At 37.6% G+C, this 22,929-nt stretch overlaps 1 protein-coding gene across 1 annotated transcript in view; it reads left to right on the forward strand.

The window, feature by feature from the left end:
* The window catches only part of CEP128 (centrosomal protein 128), a 466,954-nt gene that overhangs the window by 339,929 nt on the left and 104,096 nt on the right, over positions 1-22,929 (forward strand). The window contains exon 19 of the mRNA XM_018053897.1: positions 22,172-22,221. Within this exon, the coding sequence (XP_017909386.1) occupies positions 22,172-22,221 (50 nt within the window). The remainder of the gene's footprint in view (positions 1-22,171; positions 22,222-22,929) is intronic.

Genomic DNA, 22,929 nt, shown 5'->3' on the forward strand with positions numbered 1-22,929 from the left:
TTTTAAATAACACTGTACCACTTCATGGGCAGTATGAGTACATTATAATAACAATAATTTTAATTTCTGCCTACTGTATCATATATCATTATACTGTCATTCGTTTCTCTTACATATGAGCATCTATAATCATATATATTTATTTATACATATATAAGATATATGCATAAGCCATGCATAATCTAATACATTGTTGTTGTTATTATTTTAAACAAACTGTTATTTGTTAGAACATTTGCGAATAAGAAAAATGAACATTTTTTTTTACTTTATTCCTTCTTCAGTGCTCTTCTCTTTATGTCAATTGATGTTTTCTTTTTATCATAAACTTTTTTTCAACTCTGTGAAATGTTTTCACCTACTTATATATGTAATCTTAAAAAATCAATAACTTTGCCCCCTTTTGCTAAAAAAAAATATGAGTTCAGGTGTTTCCTTCTTATTGCATTCTTTCCAAAGGGACTGATTTCTCCAAAAGATGGAGTGTTGTGCTATTTTTTGCCTGCTATTTACATTGAGGTTAACTCTGTTGGTTTGAGTATACTGGTAATGACACCAATGACATGGGTTTTATTTCCATGTGGTTCAGTTAACCTTGGTTTTCCACTGCCACAGACTGCTCCCATAATTACATCTCAAATGTGTTTTTGGCCCAAGGAAGACCTGATGGAGCAAAGTGCAAATCTATTACCATGTGGGGAAATGGACACCCGGAAACTGACCCAGTAGATGCTGGAAGGCACTGTCATAATGGAATCTCTAAATTGACATCTTAAATAAAACTCATGTTATTTATCTGTCCAAGATATATGATTTAGTGTTTTGGGTTTAAAAGGTTCAAAGTAAGTTGCAGGGAAGGAATTTCTGTTTACAGGCAAATCCAGAAATATTACAAGGTAATATTTCCAAGGTAGCTTTTTGGGGAAAAAAAAAAAAGTCATGCTTAGCCCTTTCCAATTACATAATATTTACTTATTCAAATGCTTTACCAGGTTTAAAATATCTCAGCCTTATGTTTGAAATTACATATAACATATATTTGATTATGTAGTTTTTTAAAAATGAAGAAATTTCTGGTCTTATATAGCCTTTGCAGTATTATATCTCTAGTATTCTCAAGTCATGATTCTGAAATCTCTCAAATCTCAAAACCCAGAATAATTTAGTTTTTAATATAAATTTATAATATATATTGATTCAGTCAATATTCATTACATGTTTACCAGGTTCCAGGTATTGTATTGAGTAAATACAGAGACCCTTTATTGTCCCTGAAGAATCTTCACCTAAGGAGAGGAGGAACAGAAAAATACAGAGATCATTATTATTTAAAAAAAAAATAGTATGACAGTGTTTTATTAAAGCAAATCACAGGGTAGTGATTGTAAGAGCTATTACTGAAGGTATCTAACCCAAATGGAAAGCTCTGCTGGATTCCGAAGGACAAGTAGGAGTTAGTCAGGGTAAACAGAGTAGATAATATACTCCAGGCAGAAGAAATAGAGTAGGATTTAGAGGTTGAAGAGAAAATCCTACAATGTAGGATTGCAAATATTTTAGTATGATTCAAATTTAGAATATGAAAATGGACAGTAAAAGAAAAGACTGGAAAATTAAACAAATTCCAATCCATAAAGGAAAAGTGGATTATATTCTAAAACCACTGGGAAGTGATTAAAGTATTTTAAGCAACATTAGGTTGGTATTAGAGGAAAACAAAGATGTGAAATGAGGTATAATTTGTGCTGTATGATATTAAATAACATTCAATTTTATGTTAGTAGGAAATCTAGAATTAGATTCACTTATTGGCTCAGATAGTAAAGAATCTGCCTGCAATGAAGGAGACTTGGGTTCAATTCCTGGGTCAGGAAGATCCCCTGGAGAAGGGAATGGCTATCCACTCCAATATTTGTGCTGGGAGAATTCCATGGACAGAGGAGACTATCAGACTACAGTCCATGGGGTCCCAAAGAGTCAAACATGATTGAGAAACTAACACACACACACACATTCAAGCTATTTACTGAGCACTTACTATGTACTTGACTGTGCTTTAGGTACATGAGATACTGAAGTGATCTGAATAATCAAAATCACTGCTTTCACAGTGCTTACCTTCTCGTGAATCAAAACCATCCCCAAGAACAAGAAATGTAAAACGGCAAAATTGTTTTATGAGGAGGCTTTACAAATGGTTGGGAAAGGAGAGAAGCCAAAGGCGAAGGGGAAAAGGAAAGATACATCCTTCTGAGTGCAGTTCCCAAGAATAGCAAGGAAAGATAAGAAAGACTTCCTAAGTGATCGATACAAAGAAATAGAGGAAAAAAATAGAATGGGAAAGACTAGAGATTTCTTCAAGAACATCAGAGACACCAAGGGAACATTTCATGCAAAGATGGGCATAATAAAGGACAAAAATGGTATGAACCTAACAGAAGCCGAATATTAAGAAGAGGTGCCAAGAATATACAAAAGAACTATACAAAAAAGATCTCAATGATACAGATAACTAGGTATGATCACTCACCTAGAGCCAGACATCCTGGAGTCCGAAGACAAGTGGGCCTTACTTAGGAAGCATCACTATGAACAAAGGTAGTGGAAGGGATGGAATTCCAGCTGAGCTGTTTCAAATCCTTAAAGATGATGCTGTGAAAGTGCTGCACTCAACATGCCAGCAAATTTGGAAAACTCAGCAGTGGCCACAGGACTGGAAAAGGTGAGTCTTCATTCCAACTCCAAAGAAAGGCAATGCCAAAGAATGCTCAAACTACCGCACAATTGCACTCATCTCACATGCTAGGAAAATAGTGCTCAAAATTCTCCAAGCCAGGCTTCAATAGTACATGAGCCATGAACTTCCTGATTGATGTTCAAGCTGATTTTAGAAAAGGCAGAGGAACCAAAGATCAAATTGCCAACATCCATTAGATCATCAAGAAAAGCAAGAGAATTCCAGAAAAACATCTACTTCTGCTTCATTGATTACTCTAAAACCTTTGACTGTGTGGATCACCACATACTGTGGACAATTCTTAAAGAGATGGAAATAACCAGACTACCTGACCTGCCTCTTGAGAAATCTGTATGCAGGTCAAGGAGCAACAGTTAGAACCAGACGTGGAAAAATGAACTGGTTCAAAATTGGGGAAGGAGTATGTCAAAGCTATATATTGTCACCCTGCTTATTTGTCTATTCTATGCAGAGTACATCATGTGAAATGCTGGTTTGAATGACGCAAAAGCTGGAATCAAGATTGCTGGGAAAATTGTCAATAACCTCAGATATACAGATGATAACACCCTTATGGCAGAAAGCAAAAAGAAACTGAAGAATCTCTTGATGAAAATGAAAGAGGAGAGTGAAAAATATGGTTTAAAACTCAGCATTCAAAAAACTAAGATCATGGCATCTGGTCCTATCACTTAATGGCGAATAGATGGGGAAACAATGGAAACGTGACAGACTTTATATTTTGATCTCCAAAATCACTGCAGATGGTGACTGCAGCCATGAAATTAAAAGACACTTGCTTCTTGGAAGAAAAGCTATGACCAATCTAGACAGCATAGTAATAACAAGAGACATTACTTTGCCGACAAAGATCAGTCTAGTAAAAGCTATAGATTTTCCAGTAGTCATGTATGGATGTGAGAGTTGGACCATAAAGAAAGCTGAGCACCAGAGAATTGATGCTTTTGAACTGTGGTGTTGGAGAAGACTCTTGAGAGTCCCTTGGACTGCAAGGAGATCCAACCAGTCCATCTTAAAGGAAATCAGTCCTGCATATTCACTGGAAGGACTGTTGCTAAAGCTGAAACTCCTATACTTTGGCTACCTGATGCGAAGAACCGACTCATCTGAAAAGACCCTGATGCTGGGAAAGGTTGAAGGTGGGAGGAGAAGGTGACATAAGAGGATAAAATGATTGGATGGCATGACCGACTTGATGGACATGAGTTTAAGCAAATTTCTTGAGTTGGTGATGGACAGGGAAGCCTGGCGTGCTGCAGTCCACGGGGTCGCAAAGAGCTGGACACGACTGAGTGACTGACCTTCTGCTGGAGAGAAAAAAACAGCAGTTGAATGTACAAATAATGTTTCATTATTTAATGAAATAATGTCAAAAAGGACTAAGAAGAAAATAAAAGCAGGGTACGTTAGACAGAACTAAGGTGTATATCATTTTAGATCTTTTTAGTTCAGGGAAGTCCTCTCCGATTTGGTGATATTTGAGCAGAGACTTATGTGAAGTGAAGGAATGAATGGGAAGTTTGTTCTAGGCAGAAGACTCAGTCTTATCAAAGACTCTGTGGCAGTGATAATGACATATCCACAAAGAGCAGGGATGCAAGTAGGACTAGAGATGGGATTGCAAAGAACAGAGACCTGATGGAGGTGGTGACGGGATGGTTGAACAGATGAAGATAGAATTTTGAAATGAAATCTACTTTAGGAGACGTGGAGAAACTGTTGAAATGGTAGTCCTTCCCATGTGTCTTTTACTTTTGTTCTCACTCTGTCTCCTTCTTCCTCCTCCTCCTCTAATTTTATGTTATTCTGGTTTCCTTGGTCATACTTATTCTGCAGCTTCAACCTTTTCTTAGTAAATATTTATCTTCTTTAAGGTATATATTTATTTTGAAAGTGAGCTGTATGTTTGTCTTCAGATACATAGCCTTTGATGTCCATAAATGTTCTATATATAAAACATGTATGTATTTTATATAGTGTATGTATATCAACATCAGATCAAGGTAGAACTGTAGAAAGTACTTTTTGAGATCTTCTTAGACCAGGGAAGTCCTCTCTGATAAAATGACATTTGAACAGAGGTCTTACATGTGTAATGACATGGTATTCAAAAGCCCAGGACTCCTGTTCTCTACATATATTTATATATGAAAGTGCTGGGGGAAAGAGGCCATTGTTTGAGAGTGGATCCCTTGAGGTTCGTTACAAACTTCTAGACCTGGCTAACCCCTTGGGATTAGACTACAAATATAGTGCATTCTGTTTCCCAAACAAATATAACAGTTTATACTTTGGAGACTCTAAACAATGAACATTTTCCTTTCCATTCCCTGTTTTATAAATCTAAATTCCCTCCAGTCGGTCAGTTATGATTATATGTACTGTTCCCAGCTAATGCAAATAAGAGAAGCTGCTGATGGAAAGAGGAATTTTAAAGAGACTTCCAGAAGTATTATGGCAACATGAAATTGATTCAACCAGGACACCCGTGGAATTCACAGAGCCTGGCTTTTTTAATATATTTATAAGTAACCATTTCCTTCTCCACTATAAGTCACCACTGCCATCTAATTTCTGATCCACACTTTTTGCATTTTATGGACTTCTTATTCGGTCAAGATGCTGCAGATCTGAAAGCAAAAAAAGGCAAAATGCTTCTATTGCTGTTCAGTGATCAACCCTAGTGGGAAAGGAAAAGCTGATTAAAATCTATGAAAATGAAATGAATAACCTTTAAAGATATACAGTAGCGTGGCTGATGTTAATATAACAATTTGTTAATGGGCTAGACAGTTGTAATCAGTATTAAAAATTACTTGAGGCTTTTTTATGTTTGGCAAAGGTTACTAATTAAAGGAAGCAATGACCTGTGAGATTATCCATGAAAACCATTTGCCTTGTGAACCTAACACCTAAGAAAATACTCATTAAAAAATTTTCTTTTCGTGCTGTAATCTTACATCAGTGACTCTTTTGATTTATTTTTATTTTTCTATTGCTGATTAGTTGGGTATTTGTTGAATCCGTTTGTTTAAATGGGACACACATTTTTAATTCTTATAAATTCTTATAAATGGGACTAACCCCCCTAAAATCCTAATTCTCCCTATTCATGTACCAGGTTTGGTATTTTTGTCTGCCCTTTAGAAGGTCTGCATGAGGCCTGGTTCAGGAGAAAGCTGTCCTTTGAGGACATTCATGGCCTTTTTTTTTTTTTTTGGCCATGACACTGACAAGAAAAGCAACAGATCGGACAAAGGAAAATATCTGTGTTAGATAGTTCATTTCTGTAAAAGTCCATTTTGTGAGATTTTTCCACTTCCAGATGAAATGGTTGATTTATTTATTAGAATTTAAAAAGAACTCTGAATAAGAAGATAGAAAAGAATTATTGTAATTGTGAGCGTTTGAAGAACAAAAAGGGAAGATTTGTAATTATCTAAAAGTGTTTACCCTGAGTGTAAAAGAAACAAATAGATATTATAGGTGAATGAGAGTGAATTTGTCACATGTTCTTATTATCAGTACTAACAATAAGGATAATTACTTAAACTAAGTGAAGGATCTGTTGGGGTTTCTAAAAAGCTTTGAGGGGATTATTAATTCTGAATAATTGTTACTCTCCCACTGAGGCAATCAACTAAGAGACAGCAACTCACATTAGAGATCTTACAGCAATCTACTAAAATGTATTGCTGAACATTTCAGTGCTGAAAGATTTTTGCAATAATCTAGTTACTCCCATTATTTTATTGATATGATCACTGTGGGCAAGAAAGATGAAGTGACCATTCTTACAAATCTAGTTAGCTAACGAGGAGCAGAAAAGAGCTAGAATCCAGGTCTCCTGACTCTCATTCTGATATTTTTCCATCATACTGAGTAAACCATACCTTTCTAGGGTGAGCTTGGTTGAAACTCAGTCATGAATCTCAAATTATTGATTGGCCTGTATAGTCACTGGTTTTACTGTTGTCCTAATTTTCAAGTTATCCTGATTTCAAGTCTGACTGGATTCTTTTGACTTTTGCCAGAGGATAAGTAGATGGATAAGATTATATATCCAAGTGACTATGACACCAAAGCTTATACCCTATATTCCTTAGCATGTCCATTTTTTTTCTTTTTTTCTCTTAATAATAGTAGAGTATTAAACTGTATGCTTTGCTCTAGAAATATGGGTAATTGTCCTTGTGTAGGAAAGAGAAGATGGTTGTCTGGACTAGGGCAGTGCAGTAAGGATGGATAGATGGTAAAGGACATTTTGAGGTATTAACCTCAAAACATAATTAAATAACTTTTGATATCCATTTTCTGTCATTTTTTCTAAAATACTTCAGAATGTTTTAGTTAAACTTTTTATCTTATGGGTGATCTATTCATGTAAAATTGTGAGAAGTAATACCAAGCGATCCCATTTTCAGGAAGATTAGAAGAGATGAATTGTATACAAATAACAAAATATAATGAAATAAATTATAGTTACAACTTCGGAATAATTATATTTTACAATTACTATAATAGAGGAAAAACAAAGTATTTGGGGGACACAGAACCTAAAGCATTATCTCCAGGAATATGAGTGGTGTTTGGGCATGGGATAGTTGGTGAAAGGCGACAGAGGATATTTGCTTTAGCTGGGATTTGAAGAATGGCTAAGATGTTTTCTAGCTAGGGAAGGCTTCCCTGGTGGCTCAGAGGGTAAAGCGTTTGCCTGCAGTGTGGGAGACCCGGGTTCAGTCCCTGCGTTGGGAAGATCCCCTGGAGAAGGAAGTGGCAACCCACTCCAGTACTCTTGCCTGGACAAGAGGTACAGAGGAGTAGCTGTAGGAGCCTGGACAGAGGAGCCTGGTAGGATATAGTCCATGGGGTCACGAAGAGTCAGACACGACTGAGCGACTTCACTTTCACCTTCAGGAAGGACATAACAGACCATGCAAGAAGATATTGCAGTTCTGAGAGAAGATAATGGTCTTGGGAGTAAATTTGCAGACATATCTTTTATCTGTCTCAACATGGGAAATACTACATGTCTACATTTCATTATTCCTCCAATAGAAAAATATCTTACAGAACTATTATACAGTATCACAACCAAGATAATGGCATCAATACAGCCAATATACAGAACAGTTCCACCAACACCAAGATCTTTCATGTTGCCTTTTATAGCTACACTCACTTTTCTTCTACCCCTACTTAACTTCTTAACTTCTGGCTACCACTAATCCATTCTCCTTTTCTATAATCAAGTTTTCTATCTGTTCCATTGGTCTGTGTGTATATACCTCCACCAAGACTACACAGTCTTGATTACTGTTGCTCTGAAACAAGTCTAGAAGTGGAATACACTGATTTCAACCAGTTTGCTCAATTGTTTCAGCTACTCTAGTTCCTTTACCTTTCCTTACAGATTTTAGAATAATCTTGTCTTTCAGTTCAGTTCAGTTCAGCTGCTCAGTCGTGTCCGACTCTTTGCGGCCCCATGAATTGCAGCACCCCAGGCCTCCCTGTCCATCACCAACTCCCGGAGTTCACTCAAATTCATGTCCATCGAGTCCGTGATGCCATCCAGCCATCTCATCCTCTGTCGTCCCCTTCTCCTCCTGCCCCCAATCCCTCCCAGGATCAGGGTCTTTTCCAGTGAGTCAACCCTTCGCATGAAGTGGCCAAAGTATTGGGAGTTTCAGCTTTAGCATCATTCCTTCCAATGAACACCCAGGACTGATCTCCTTTAGAATGGACTGGTTGGATCTCCTTGCAGTCCAAGGGAGTCTCAAGAGTCTTCTCCAACACCACAGTTCAAAAGCTTCAATTCTTTGGCACTCAGCTTTCTTCACAGTCCAACTCTCACATCCATACGTGACCACTGAAAATCCATAGCCTTGACTAGACAGATCTTTGTTGGCAAAGTAGTGTTTCTGCTTTTTAATATGCTATCTAGGTTGGTCATAACTTTCCTTCCAAGGAGTAAGTGTCTTGATTTCATGGCTGCAGTCACCATCTGCAGTGATTTTGGAGCCCCCCAAAATAATGTCTGACACTGTTTCCACCTGTCTTTATTTACAAAAAAAAAAATTGCAGGAATTTTTTAGAAATTCTATTGAACTTTCCTATCAGTTTGGAAAGAAATGACATCTTTATAATGTGAGTCTTCCAGCCCATGCACATGGTATTTCTCACCAGTGTTTTACATACAAGTCCTTCACATGTTTTGTTCAATTTACACTTAAGTGTTTCGTTTGGGAGGGGGTCTTTTAAATTGGTGTTTTAATTGTTAATTTTGGTTTCTGCATGTTCATTCCAAGTATTCTGAAACATAGTCTCTTTTTGTTTATCTCTCTTGTGTACTGTACTTCGCTGAGTTCACTGAATGATTTCAGAGGCTAGTGTTGTCTATTTAGGTTTTTGTGTTAGAGTCTTTGGGATTTTCTCTAAAGACAATCATGTTATCTTCAAATAGGGACACTTTTATTTATATCTTTGTTTCCAATCTGTGTATGTTTCATTCCCTTTTCTTGCTTTATTGCATTGAAGAAATAGTACAATATCATGAATAAGAATTGTGAGAGCGTTCTTACCTTATTTCTAATCTTAAGGGGAAAACATTTCATCTTGTATCATTAAGTATGATGTTAGGTGTAGGTTTTTTATAGATGCTCTTTATCAAGTTGAGGAAGTTCTGTTTCTTTTTTCTGAATTTGTAAAAAATCATGAATGTACAATGAATTTTGTAAAATAATTTTATGTATCAACTGATCATAATTATGTGATTTTTTTTCTTTAATCTGTTAAAATGATGGATTACATTGATTGATTTTTGAATATTGAACCAAGCTTGTATCCCTAGAATAAACCCAACTTAGTCATGATATATAATTTTTTATATACTGTTAAATTTTATTTTCTAATATTTTGTTAAGGATATTTGCATCTGTATTTAAGAGGGAGCTGCAGTTTTCTTTCTTTTTCTTTTTTTAATTGTGTATTTTTGGTGGCAGGCTGATACTAACTTGATAAAATGAATTGGGAAGTATCCTTTTTTTTTTCAGTTTTCTGCGAGAAGTTGTGTAAAATTGGTGCTAATTCTTTTTTAAACATTTGGTAGACTTCATGAGTTAAACTTTCTGGTCTGGAGATTTCTGGGAATTTTAATACTACAAATGTAATTTCCTTAATAGTTATAAGACTATTCAAAGTGTTTATTTTATGTTGGTAAATTATGATACTTTACATGTTTTAAAAAAGTGGTCCATTTCATCTGAATTGTCAGATTTATACATGAAGAGTTGCTCATAGTTTTCCCTTAATATCCCTTTGCTGTCTGCTAATCTGTAGTGAGAGCCCCTGTTTCATTCCTAATGTCACACATACTCTAGCTCTCTCGTCCACCTTGCTAAAGATTTGCCAGTTTTATTAAATTATATAAGGAGCACCTCTTTGATTCACTGATTTTTCTCTATTGTCTTCCTGTTCTCAACTTCATTGATTTCTGTTGTTATCTTAATTTTTTTTTTTCCTTTTGGTGCATAGGATTTATTTTCTTCTTTTTTTAGATTCTTGATGTTGGAGCATAGTATATAAGATATTTCCTCTACTCTAAATATGCTTTATTTTTATAGATTTTCTTCTCTTAACTCCTTTGGCTGTGTTCTACAGTCTTTGACATGTTGTGTTTTCATTTTATTCAGTTTATGATATTTTTATCTCCCTTGAGACATCCTTTTTGACCCACGTATTATTTGAAAGTGTTTAGTTTCAGTGTGTTTAGAGGTTTCTTTGTTATAGTTATGCTTATATATACCCTTGATGGTTTTTTTGTCGAGCTGTAATACTGATTGTTGAAAGAGCGATGTTCAAATTTCCCATTCTAGTTTTGAGTGTCTCTGTTGTTCCTTTCAGTTATATCACTTGCTAGATTGGCCCTTTTTATCGGTATAAAATGTACTTTTCTGTTTCTGGTCATTTTCTTTGCTCTGGAATCTACTTTACATCAATATAATAATCCCTGCTTTTTTTTTTCCTTGATATTTGCACAGTGTATGTTTTTTCCATTTTTTACTTTCATTCTGCCTGTATCATTATATTTGAAGTGACTGCCTTATAGACAGCATATAGTTAGTGTCATAGGTAATGTCATGGATAAAATAGCAGAGTGGTCATTAATCCGGTCTGCCAGTTTCTGTCTTTTATCTTTCTATCTTTTATTTGGTGTATTTAGACCTTTTTTTTTTTTTTTTTTTGGCCGCCCTGGATCTTCCTTGTGGTGCACAGGCTCTTTGCCTCTGCACACAGGCTTTCTCCTGTGCTGTAGTGCACGGGGCTTTCCATTGCGGTGGCTTCTTTTGTTGCAGAGCACAGGCTTTAGGGCGCGTGAGCTGCTGGTGCACTGGCTCAGTAACTGTGGCACGTGAGCTCTAGAGCATGCAGGGGTCGTAGATGTGGTGCGCTTTGCTTTGCAGCGTGTGGGATATTAGTTCCCGGACCAGGGATTGAACCTATGTCCCCTGGACCAGCAGGTGAATTCTTAACCGCTGGTCTACCAGGGAAGTCCCACAGACCACCTTTATGTAATGTGATTACTGATGTTAGGACTTAGGTCTGCCGTTTGTTTGTTTGTTTTCTTTGTTTTCTATTTCTCTGCCTTTTTTCTATCTTCCTGTGGGTTCTTTGGCTTTTTAGAATTTCACTTTTGTAGAATTCCATTTTTTCTAAAAATTGTTTTTTAGAATTCCATTTTTTTGTTATTTTAGAATTCCATTGTGATTTATTGATTCCTTTTTCTAATGGATCTCTTTGTGTAGCTTTTTTAGTGGTTGCTGTAAACATTACACTATGTATATATAGCTGTCAAAGTCTACTAGTATTGTCATTTTATCAGTTTGAAGAGTAGAAAACATTCTTCCTTCATGTTCTTTTGTCCTTCCTATTTGTAATTTAATTGTCTTAAATATTCTTTTATATTTATTTAGAGTCATATCACATCATTCTGTTAACTATCAAACATAATTTTAAAACCTCAATAGGAGAAGGCAAATCTATTGGATTTATCCATATATTTGATTACTGTGTTCTTTTTTTCTTCCTGATCTTTTGAGATTCTTTTATCATCTCTTTTTAGGAACTTTTCTTTAGTTGTTTTTTAAGTATCAGTCCCTAAAATAACAGCTGTGGACAACTAATTATCTTAATTTTTCTCCCTGAAAATGCCTTGAATTCACCTTTAGTCTTGAAGGAGACTCTGCATACAGGACTCTTGAGTTGTCATTTCTTTTTCTATCAGCATTTTAAAATTTTTATCATCTCAATGGATTCTAAAGAGAAATTTGCTAGGATTCTATTTTCCTCTTATAACTATGGTATCGTTTCTTTCTCATTGCTTTTAAGATTTGTTATTTATGTTTGGTTTTCAGACCTTCATCTCTATTTAGAATATATTTAGAGTAGACCTAGGGTTTGAAAGGCCTAAGAAGCCTGCTACTGCTACTGCTAAGTCACTTCAGTCGTGTCCGACTCTGTGTGACCCCATAGACAGCAGCCCACCAGGCTCCCCGTCCCTGGGATTTTCCAGGCAAGAACACTGGAGTGGGTTGCCATTTCCTTCTCCAGTGCATGAAAGTGAAAAGTGAAAGTGAAGTCTCTCAGTCATGTCTGACTCTGAGCAACCCCATGGATTGCAGCCTACCAAGCTCTTCCATCCATGGGATTTTCCAGGCAAGAGTACTGGAGTGGGGTGCCATTGCCTTCTCCCTAAGAAGCCTAGATCTGATTTATTAGTAGGTACATCAAGAAACAAGCACAAAGACTTGTGGTTTCTATAAATCGAAGATGATCAAAGAACACATCAAACAGCCAGAATTACTATAGGCCCCAATATACATATTCACTTATACCTTATAAGTCCAGAACCTAAACAGTCCAAGATAAAGGAATTTAAATAAAAGCCAAACTTTCCACTAGGTGAATTTAATTTAGAGATACTGTATGTAGGGAGGAACACGATTTTATGCCTGAGTTTGAGCACATGAAACTTATTCTCGAAGTGGTGTTTAGAACAGATCATACCTGTCTCTTGCTCATTGTGCTAATTGTCACATGTAGTCCTTTTAACCAAAATAGCCCTTAAATTGATTTAAGCCAGTTAACTTGTTTCTTAAGATATTCTTACTTTCTCTGCTCTTGTTGCTAGTCGAAATATTAAAAATCTGAATAGCTGACTCAGTTGAAACCTCCATTCTGTATCTTGGTGTTTCTTCACACCAGAGCCAAGAAGGAGGCTGAATGGGGCAGATTATTCTGTTGTTTTCCATAATGTCACAGTTTTATGGAGAAGTTTTAAATCTCTAAAGTTGTCAAGATGGAAAGTTTCACCAGAAGTGAACTGACATCAAATAAAACATGAGTACCTGTATTTGGGTGTTTTACCACATGCCTAAGACAGACAGTGGATTATGAACCTTTCATTTATTGGGCCATTTGGGCTCCATCTGTAGACCAGCATGTTGTTTCAGCGTCTGAGACAAACCACAGAGGATAGACATACTTTTTGAATGTTGTTCTTCATTTTAACCTGTGTGTTTTCTGTGGTCTGGCCTGATGAGAAAACTCTCAACTCGCCGTGGTATATCCAGATATGTACCAGTGGGTGGCAGTAGATATGGCCGAGTTCTAAGTAAGTAGCTACCAGTTATGGATGGAATCCAAATTCAGAATGCTTGAGGGCTTGTTTGGCTTATTTGTTTCAAAATGCAGGTGATTATTTTTCACATATTTTTCTAATTTTGGCAGGTGTACTATGGGTAATTATTACTATATATGTGTACACATATATATAAACTCTTACTATGTACCAGGCTGTATTAAGTGTTTTACTAATGTCAATTTATACACTTTCACACTATATTAAGTGTTTTACTAATGTTTATTTAAAAGCATACATTTTATTGTTTTTTGAGTTTTTTTTGTCTAATGTATAATCATAATGTTATTCATTCACCTTATTTACCTTTACTAGTGTAAAAAAGCAGGCAGAACATTTGCTGACAAATGTTATATTAAGCTGAGCAACTATTTAACTGTCGCCTATTCCTTTAAACAAACTTTTGGCTGTTTTTATGTTGTGAGATACTATATATGTCGTATGTTGAACACATTTTGCCAAAAACAACTGCTTTCTCAAGTGTCTAGGTGTTGCTTTCCATCACAGCCACATCTTTTGATGTCATCTCCCAGAGTTGAGGCATTTTATTGTGGACTGTCGTTAACTGTAGGTATTCTCATAGATGCCTGATGTTATTCAAGTTCTTTAGCAAAGTTTCCTTTTAGTTTGGGGAGACATTGGAAAATGTATAGGCATTTATAGCAGAGCTTGAAATACTATGTCATGTCAGTAGAAATCTCGAAAGGCAAGGAAGATAGTCACTGTTTTGAGAAATAACCCTGGTCCAGGTCAGAAACCCCAGGCTTAGGTTCACACACTTCTATTCACTAGTTATGTGATGTTGACAGGGGCTTTTAATCTCTCGGAACTCAGTCCTCATCTCTAAGATGTGAAAAGTGTTAGAGCAGTGAGCAATGGTCCTTAATTAGCACAGTGTGGAGCTTTATAGCCATACCACAGCCACAGAGGTTGATGCCAGGATTAGAGGGAAGTCCAGTGGTTGAGCCTCCAGCCCCTTCACTTCTGCTTCCACCAAAGCTTCTTTCTTTTAGCTTTTTAAATTGTTTGTTTATGCTATACACTTGAAAGTGTGTGTGATTTAATTCATAAGAATTCTACTTCTTTTTTTAAAAAATCAAAATCCAAAACCTTAGCATTAGGTTAGTTCAGTGGTCCCTAAAGTGTCAGCAATCCTGAATAACTTGGGAGCCAGGAAAAGCAAAGGGAAATTGACCGTGTCTTCAGCATGTAGATAGTATCTGGAGCATCTAGCGTGTAACAGCGGGAGGCTAGGTCCGTCGTTTGTGGCGTCTTAGGGTTGTGGTGTGTTCTTTAATTTGGTTAATTCCGTTGTGCCACACCTACCACCCACAAGGAAAAATGGCACGGGTTTACTTGCTACAAATTATTCTTTTGAGAATTTACATCATCTATTGTTTTCCATGGGTTTTCCACAGAAATTTCATGGGAATTACATTGTCTGTTATTTTACATTATCTATTGTTTTCCACAGGCTTCCCTGTAGCTCAGATGTTAAAGACTCTGCCGGGCAATGCAGGAGACCCCAGTTCAATTCCTGGGTTGGGAAGATCCGCTAGAGAATGGATAAGCTACCCAGTGCAGTATTCTTGGGCTTCCCTGGTGGCTCAGCTGGTAAAGAATCTGCCTGCAATGCAGGAAACATGGGTTTGATCCCTGAGTTGGGAAGATCCCTTTGATAAGGGGACAGCTACCCACTCCAGTATTATGGCCTGGAGAATTCCATGGACTGTATAGTCCATGTGGTCGCAAAAAGTTGGACACATCTAGCTACTTTCACATCACATTGTTTTTCATAGATGTTAGGACACATAGAGTAGCGTTGAAAAGGAGCACTAAATTACTAAATGGGATACATGAGCCAGAAACTAAATGCTTTTTCCTAAACTGCAGTCACTATTTCACCATATTCTCCTGCCACTGCTACCGCGTCCAGTGCTGTTGTTGTAAATGCTGCTAAGTCTGAAATCCTTGTTTCTAGAACTTTCTCTCCATTACCAACTAGGCTAAGTTATAATGTGGATGAGGTATTTTATAGTAAAATTTAGGGAAAACAAAATCAAAAACGTACTTCTTTCTAAGCTTGATCTCCAACCTTTCTGTGAAGGGTCAAGCTGCTAAATGACTTATGCACACCTGAACAGGATTCTCCTTTTAAAAGCAATTAAACAAACAACCTATCTGTTTCCTTGGCTACTAGGAACCAGAATCAACATTTAAAAAGTGTCAAACCTCCTTAAATAGCCAGACCACTAGTTGCAAAGGAAGTGGTGGAAGACAGTCTTAGCCAGAAACATGATCATGATATATTACCCTGTGTGTGCCAGAGAAATGCAACATGGAGGAAAACAAAACAGAACAACAGGATTCTCCGCTTCTCACCCATAATGTCCTGCCTTTTTAAGTGGGACTTTTTCCCTCCTCTAATAACCATATGTCATAATGAGTTAGTATCAGCTCATTTAAACTGGCTCAAGCCAGTCCAACACAAATACACAGGATGGCTGCCCTTTTCACCAAAAAAAAAAAAAAGCACCTCTCATTTACTAATGTTGATGGAAGCACATTTAGCCACAGCAATTTGCATGGCAGTTGAATTGCTGTTTGTGTTGAACAGCAAACCAGAGAATAATAAAGCAAAACAGAAACATGCCAGTGGTGAGCAAGGGAGCAGAGAAGCCCTTCTGCTTTTTCCATGCTGATCCTTTGTTCTAAAGCAAGGAAGAACAAACGGCAAGTTTGCTCATTAGAACCAGGAGTCACAGCACAGTCTATTGTCACAGAATTGTGTAACGTCAGCTGTCCAGAGATCTCACCTGTGTTCCCCCATCTCATGTCTGTTTGCAATAGAGCAGTCTCTGCTCAGTGATGCCTAGTAGCCATTTTTCATCAGCACAGGTTAACAGCCCTGTTTATCATTCCAAATGCATATACTTGAACAATGCACCTAGCAAGTGAGCAAATGAATAAAGAAATGATATAGGCAGAGAAGGGTATTTTAGGGAACTGAGTTAAGTAGCAAAGGTGGTTAAGCAGTGGTTAGGGAAGCTGTGGATATAAAGACATCAAAGCCCTCATTGTTGACATCAGTGGCCTCCTAAGATAAGTGAGATGAATACAAATGTGTGCACTTAAAAAATAACCGTATGGAACTTCCCTGGTCATCCAGTGGTTAAGAATCTATTTGCCAATGCAGGGGACATGGGTTCAATCTGGGAAGGCCCCACATGCCTTGGAGCAGCTGAAGCCAGACCGCCCTGGAGCCCATGCTCCAGGAGGGACGCCACCAGAGTGGGAAGCCCTCTCACCACAGCTGGAGAGTAGCCCCTGCTCACTGCAGCTCGAGAAAACACGGGGGCAGTGACGAAGACCCAGTGCAGCCATAAATAAATATATTTTAAAATTATTTTTTAAAAATAAAATAACCATATGAAGAAGGATGCAATTAAGTACTGAGTGGTACTAAAGAGATGAGCTAGGGAGACGCGAGAGCAGAGCTGTAGCTGTGGCTGTAGCGCTAGGTAATTGCAGGCAAACAGTTTGCCTTCTTGGAGCTTCATGTCTTCATCTATTTATTACAGAATGAAATGTTTCACTGTGAAATACAGAGTTCTTGCTAACCCCAAGTTCTCCAAGTTTCTGCGCTGAGATAAGAAGGTTCAGCACAGCCACATCCACAGAGACTTATAGCAATGACAGCAATGCAGCTACTACTGAAAAAAAAAAAGAAAAAGAAAAACATTAGAAGTAGTTATGTGGCCTTCAGATAAGGGTGGATCTTGTCCTCAGCCAATTCTGCTTCTTGACTCTGTGTTCTTCCCTGGCAGCTTCATGGTTGGTACACATTCCTTTGACATAGGAGAAAATAGCACCTTGGAAGCACCAGGCTTATCTAAGCTTGCAGGTTCAGAAGGAGAGTTCTCTCTTGGAATCCATATTATTCCCTAAAAAAAGGATTCCTGCTGGCATTCGCTTAGCTTATATGCTTGGGGAGGTAAGATGCCCTGATAGGCCAGTCTGGGTCATGACCTACTTTTGTGGCCAGAGAGGTTGGCCCTTTGACTGCAAGTTTCACAGGAACCACATGGAGAAGAACGTGAAGATCTCAAAAGGGAAGGATTTGACATAGAGACAGAAAAAGAACAGTTGTCCACTTGTACCCTTGATAGAAGCTGGGATGAAAATCAGTGAGGGTGAACAGAAGGGGAATTCTATATTTTAAATCAACTATAGGAATTCCATGGTAGTTTTGTAAAGTCATTCAAAATCAAGCATTGCCATTGGGATCAGCTTTTTAGAAGAGCAGTGTCACGTTTATGTATTTGAAGAAAACCGAGAGCATAATTTTTAAATTGTGATAGTTCTATGATGTTCTAAGAATAGACTGAACTCCTTTACTAAATAAAATAAAAATAATTTATTTTATCAAATGTGTGAGTTGAGCTTGGCTATAAAATTCAAAACCCATTATTTATCCAGTTAAGTTTTGGCTAAGAAGATTGGTTGGTTGCCATACCAAGTTGACCCTGGAGAAACAAGGTCAGTTTTCTTTAATGGTTGTTATACCCCACTATCCACTGTTCTGGCTCCACTGTTTCATTAATCATGTCATTCATCACAAGGGGTTCAGCTCTGAGAACCTCCTATATAGGTAGATAGTGGAGCAAAATGGCCATAGCCACATAGTGACACACTAGTGATTTTGTATCTCACAGATACTTTTTTATTTAAAAAAAAATTTAATTGAAGTTTAGTTGACATACAGTATTGTATCAGTTTCAGATTGAGGGCAGGAGGAGAAGAGGGCGACAGAGAATGAGATGGTTGGATGGGACCACCAACTCAATGGACATGAGTTTGCACAAACTCTGGGAACTGGTAGACAGGGAAGCCTGGCATACTGCAGTTCATGGGGTCGCAAAGAGTTGGATACAACTTAGCGACTGAATGAAAACAATACAACATAGTAATTTGACATTTCTATACAATACAGATTGATCACCACGGTATGTTTAGTAAACATCTGTCATCATGCAAAGCTATTGCAGTGTTATTGACAATATTCCCTGTACCATACATTCCATCACCATGACTTATTTATAACTGGAATTTTGTACCTCTTAATCCTTTCACTTATTTCACACAACCTTCTCACCCACCCTTAGACTACCAGTTTGTTCACTGTATCCATGAGTTTGCCTGTTTTGTTTTGTTTGTTTGGTGTTATGGATTTGTTTTTAGATTCCACTTGTAAGTGAAATAATATGGTATTTGTCTTTCTTTCTCTGACTTATTTCACAGCATAATACCCTCTAGGTCCATCTGTGTTGTTCCAAATGGCAAGATTTCCTTCCTTTTTTTTATGGCTAGTATTTCATCATATATATGTATCACATCTTCTTTATTGATTCACAGATACTTTCTTACACAATATACAAAAATAAACTAAAAATGAGTTAAAGACTTGAGAAGACCTGAAGCCATAAGACTCCTGGAAGAAAACATAGGGATATCTTGGCAGTATTTTTTGGATGTGTCTCCTCAGGCAAGCGCAATAATTAAAAAAAAAAAAAAAATGGGACTACATCAAACTGAAATGCTTTTGCAGAGCAAAGGAAATCATCAACAAAAAAGCAACCCACTGTGGGGGAGAAGATATTTGAAAATGATATATCTGATAAGGAGTTAATATCTAAATTATATCAATATAAAGAACTCAGACCACTCAGTTAAAAAAATCTGATTTAAAAAATGGGCAGAGGACTAAATAGACGCTTTTCCAAGGGACTTATACAGATGGCCAGTATACATTTAAAAAGATGCTTAACATCACTAATCATCAGGGACATGCAAATCAAAACCATAATGAGTTATCACCTCACACCTGTTAGCATGGTTATTATCAAGAAGACAACAGAAGCAAATGCTGGCAGGGATATGAAGAAAAGAGAACCGTTGTGCACTGTTGGAATGTAAGTTGGTGCAACCATTGGAGGTAATAGTTTGGAGGCTCCTCAAAAAATTAAAACTACAACAGCCACGTGATCCTACAATTCCCCTTCTGGGTATTTTTCTGAAGAAAATGAAAACACGAAATCCAAAAAGATACATTCACCCCCATGTTTATTGAAGCATTATTTACAATAGCCAAGATATTGAAGTAATTTATGTCTCACAAATACTGAAGAGAGTTGTGCTGAAGATACAATTACTAAAACCATCTGTTGTTTTGGCCTATCTGATATCCATACCTCCTCCTCTTGTTAATAGTGCCCTGATGTTTGGAAACAGTCCTTTCTGGTCTCCATCCAATTCTTCTGGGATTATCAGTGAAAGTGTTTCATACTTTCCCTTGGCCAAGCAGTAAGCAAGAGATCTAAGCTAGTCTCATTAGCTCTTCTCTGTATGGAATTCCATCTTGAGTGGAGTAACGTGAAGATGAGTGTTACCCAGTATAAAATGCCCATTAGTTCATGCTACCTACATTCCTACCCACCCAGGTCAGTTGTTTTTCTCTCCAGAATCTGGATCAGTTTTTCTATTATCTATTGTTATTAGATGTATTGGTTAATTAATCTTATAGCCTTCTAATAAATTCTAAATGCCTGTTGTTCGGTTGGCATGTTCGGTTAGCTGATTATTATCAGTGAGCAAGTGCTATGTACCAAAACAACCCCCAATTACATTTGTCCCATAAGTCATGAATCCGTGAGCTGAAATTGGTATCGGGCTTAGCTGGGCAGTTTGTCTGGTCTCAGTTGGCTGCCAGCACCATCAATTATATCATGTCAGGTCCCCTGAAGTTTCAGGATGTTGCCCTCCCAGTTACGACACAGACCAGTGCGACTTGCCACCCACTGTACTGTTCCCTGCTCCGCCTGGCAGCATTTGCTAAAACCATTTGCATTTGCCCTTCTGGGATATACACTGAATTTCTGTGCATTACATTTTCCTTTTATGACGCCAGATGACTAACAGGAAGTCATCTGGCTTCTGGGCATTTGCTGGCTACCAGCTGGGGCAACCTGCAGAGTTTCAGGAGTGGAAAGAACCCTGGACCATGTGTCTCTTGTCACCTAGCAGGCTGGCCTGGGCTTGTGCAAATGGTAGTGACAGAATACCACGTGGAAAAGTGAAAATGCATGAGGCCTTTTGAACTCTCAGTGTGGATGGGCACACTTGCTTCTGCAATTTTCTATTTACCAGATCAAGTCAAGTGGCACGCTTAGATGCAAGATACCCGTGACCTCTTAATGACAGTAGCTGCAATGTCACGTTGGATAAGTAAGGATAAAGGAAGCGATATGATCAAGGACACTTAACGTATCACGCCACCCATTGGTGTCTGTACTTTATAGCTAAAAATTTGATGTGTCAACAAAAACCTTTAAAAATATAGCCCTAATAATAAAACCCTAATAATTCTCCCATAGCTTTCTTGATGTAACTCTGATTGTGGGTGCTTTGGGAGCCAACATCAGCCATCGACAGGTACAAAGCACACCTGACTTTTATCCCTAATCCCAGTACATTGTGTGTTAAGGAGATTGCCTGACATCCCTCTGTATTTCTCTTCACTGTGCAGTCTCAAAAAGTCATCACCATCAATTATATCATCCACCAGGTCTCCTGAAGTTTCAGGATTTTGCCCCCCAGTTATGACACAGACCAGTGTGACTTGCTACCCACTATACTACTTTCCTGCTCCTTCTAGCAGCATTTGCTACTAACATTTGCATATGCTTTTCTGGGATATGCATTGAGTTTCTGTGTGTTGTATTTTCCTTTTCTGCAGCACAGCCTCTTGGGAAGTTATATACATCACAGCGTAAGGCAAACACTAATCATGATGTGCGCTGCTGTAGGTATTTTTTTTACCAGTTTCCATCCAAGTTCTAAGTCAGCCCAGCCCTCTTTAGGTTTGCAAGATCTAATAAGATCAGAGCACAGGGTGGTATGGCTGCAGGCAGAAAATTCTGCTTGCCAAATGCATTCTCCTTTATAGCAAGTTCATAAATTAATGCAGGACACTGAGACACCGTGCCTGTACACATGCATTTAGACAGGACTCTCTGGAGTTGACTGACTCACCTTCCAGCCACTGATTTCTCTGAGATGGTGCCAGACGGTTGGTCAGATGTGGCTTCAGCGCTTCCCACCCTCTCAGTGTGAAATGATAATTAATGACTTTACAGTTAAGGGGGTGTTCTCTTTCCATTAATAACACCCATAATTCCAGGGTATTTTAATTTGGTTTTAAAAATTGACTCTAGAGGTGGAACTTGGCTTGGGAGCTTATTTTAAGAGCAAATGGTTTGTCTCTATTTTTTTTCTTTCAAAAGAAAAAAAAATTTTTTTCTTTCAGAAAATTTTGTATTGTTTTTTGAGTTACATAAGCATTAGACCAAATTTCTAAAGCATTGGTATGAGGTTAGACTTGTACTTGAGTTGGTCTCATTTTCTGGAATCTCCACCAGACCTCAGATCACCCAGGGCTTCTCAGCTAGCTTAGGCATGGCAGGGCCCAGATCTCTGCCTCATTTCATCAGCTGGGATCGGAGAGCATTCCTTTCTTGTTGTTTCTTGTACTTCAACATCAAATTCTCTTTCCAGGCAATAGTTTATGCAAGCTACTGACTGAATCAACTTTTGATACTAAGAAGCAATGCATTTTTACATTATATTTTACCCGGTATTTTACTTTCTTATTTTAGATCTGCTGGAGGAGACTCATAGAAAAGATGAAGAAATGGAATCTCTGCAGGTAAATTCTCCAGTGGGCAGGTACCTTTGGTTTAAACATTTGTTTTCACTCTGTTAGCCTTTGTCATAGTCACATTCAGACCACTATGGCAAATGGAGTTTAAAAAATAATCTTTAATACCCATCTTGGAATTTACTTTGTTTTGGAAGTGTTTGAGAGCATTCATAATCTCTGAAAGCAGGAAGCCAACTCCATCTCTATGTACTCTTGAAAGGAACCATTTTTTCTTGGCAGAGCTTAGTTGGTACTGCAGCATTCAGAAATGAAGCAACATCTCTGTAAAGTCCTTTCCCCTCAAACAGAGCTAATGAATGAGAATGAATTCATGGAATCTGCATTTTCAAATGAAATCAAAAGTATTCTGACTCTACAGATATCATCCTATTATTACCAATGACCAACCAAGAATATTAACACACCTGTTGAGCTTAATACTTTACCTTGTATGCCTCTCAATTCACTATGGATGTATGCGCATTTCTTGGACTGGAAAATTGTGTTTGAAAGATTACATTCAAATTTTAATTGACATTTCCATGGTGTGTGCAATTGATGTTAACTTAGCATCTGACAGAAGTTCTCTCTTCCTTTTACATAGGCTGACTTACAAATGGGTAACTTGAGTGCCTATCTTTATTAGGGGAAACATAATCAGTTATACTCACATGACAGAACCAATTCATTTAACATCACACTGGGAATTAAGAA

Source organism: Capra hircus, chromosome 10 (assembly GCF_001704415.2).
Source record: "Capra hircus breed San Clemente chromosome 10, ASM170441v1, whole genome shotgun sequence".
In the NCBI taxonomy this organism is placed as follows: domain Eukaryota; kingdom Metazoa; phylum Chordata; class Mammalia; order Artiodactyla; family Bovidae; genus Capra; species Capra hircus.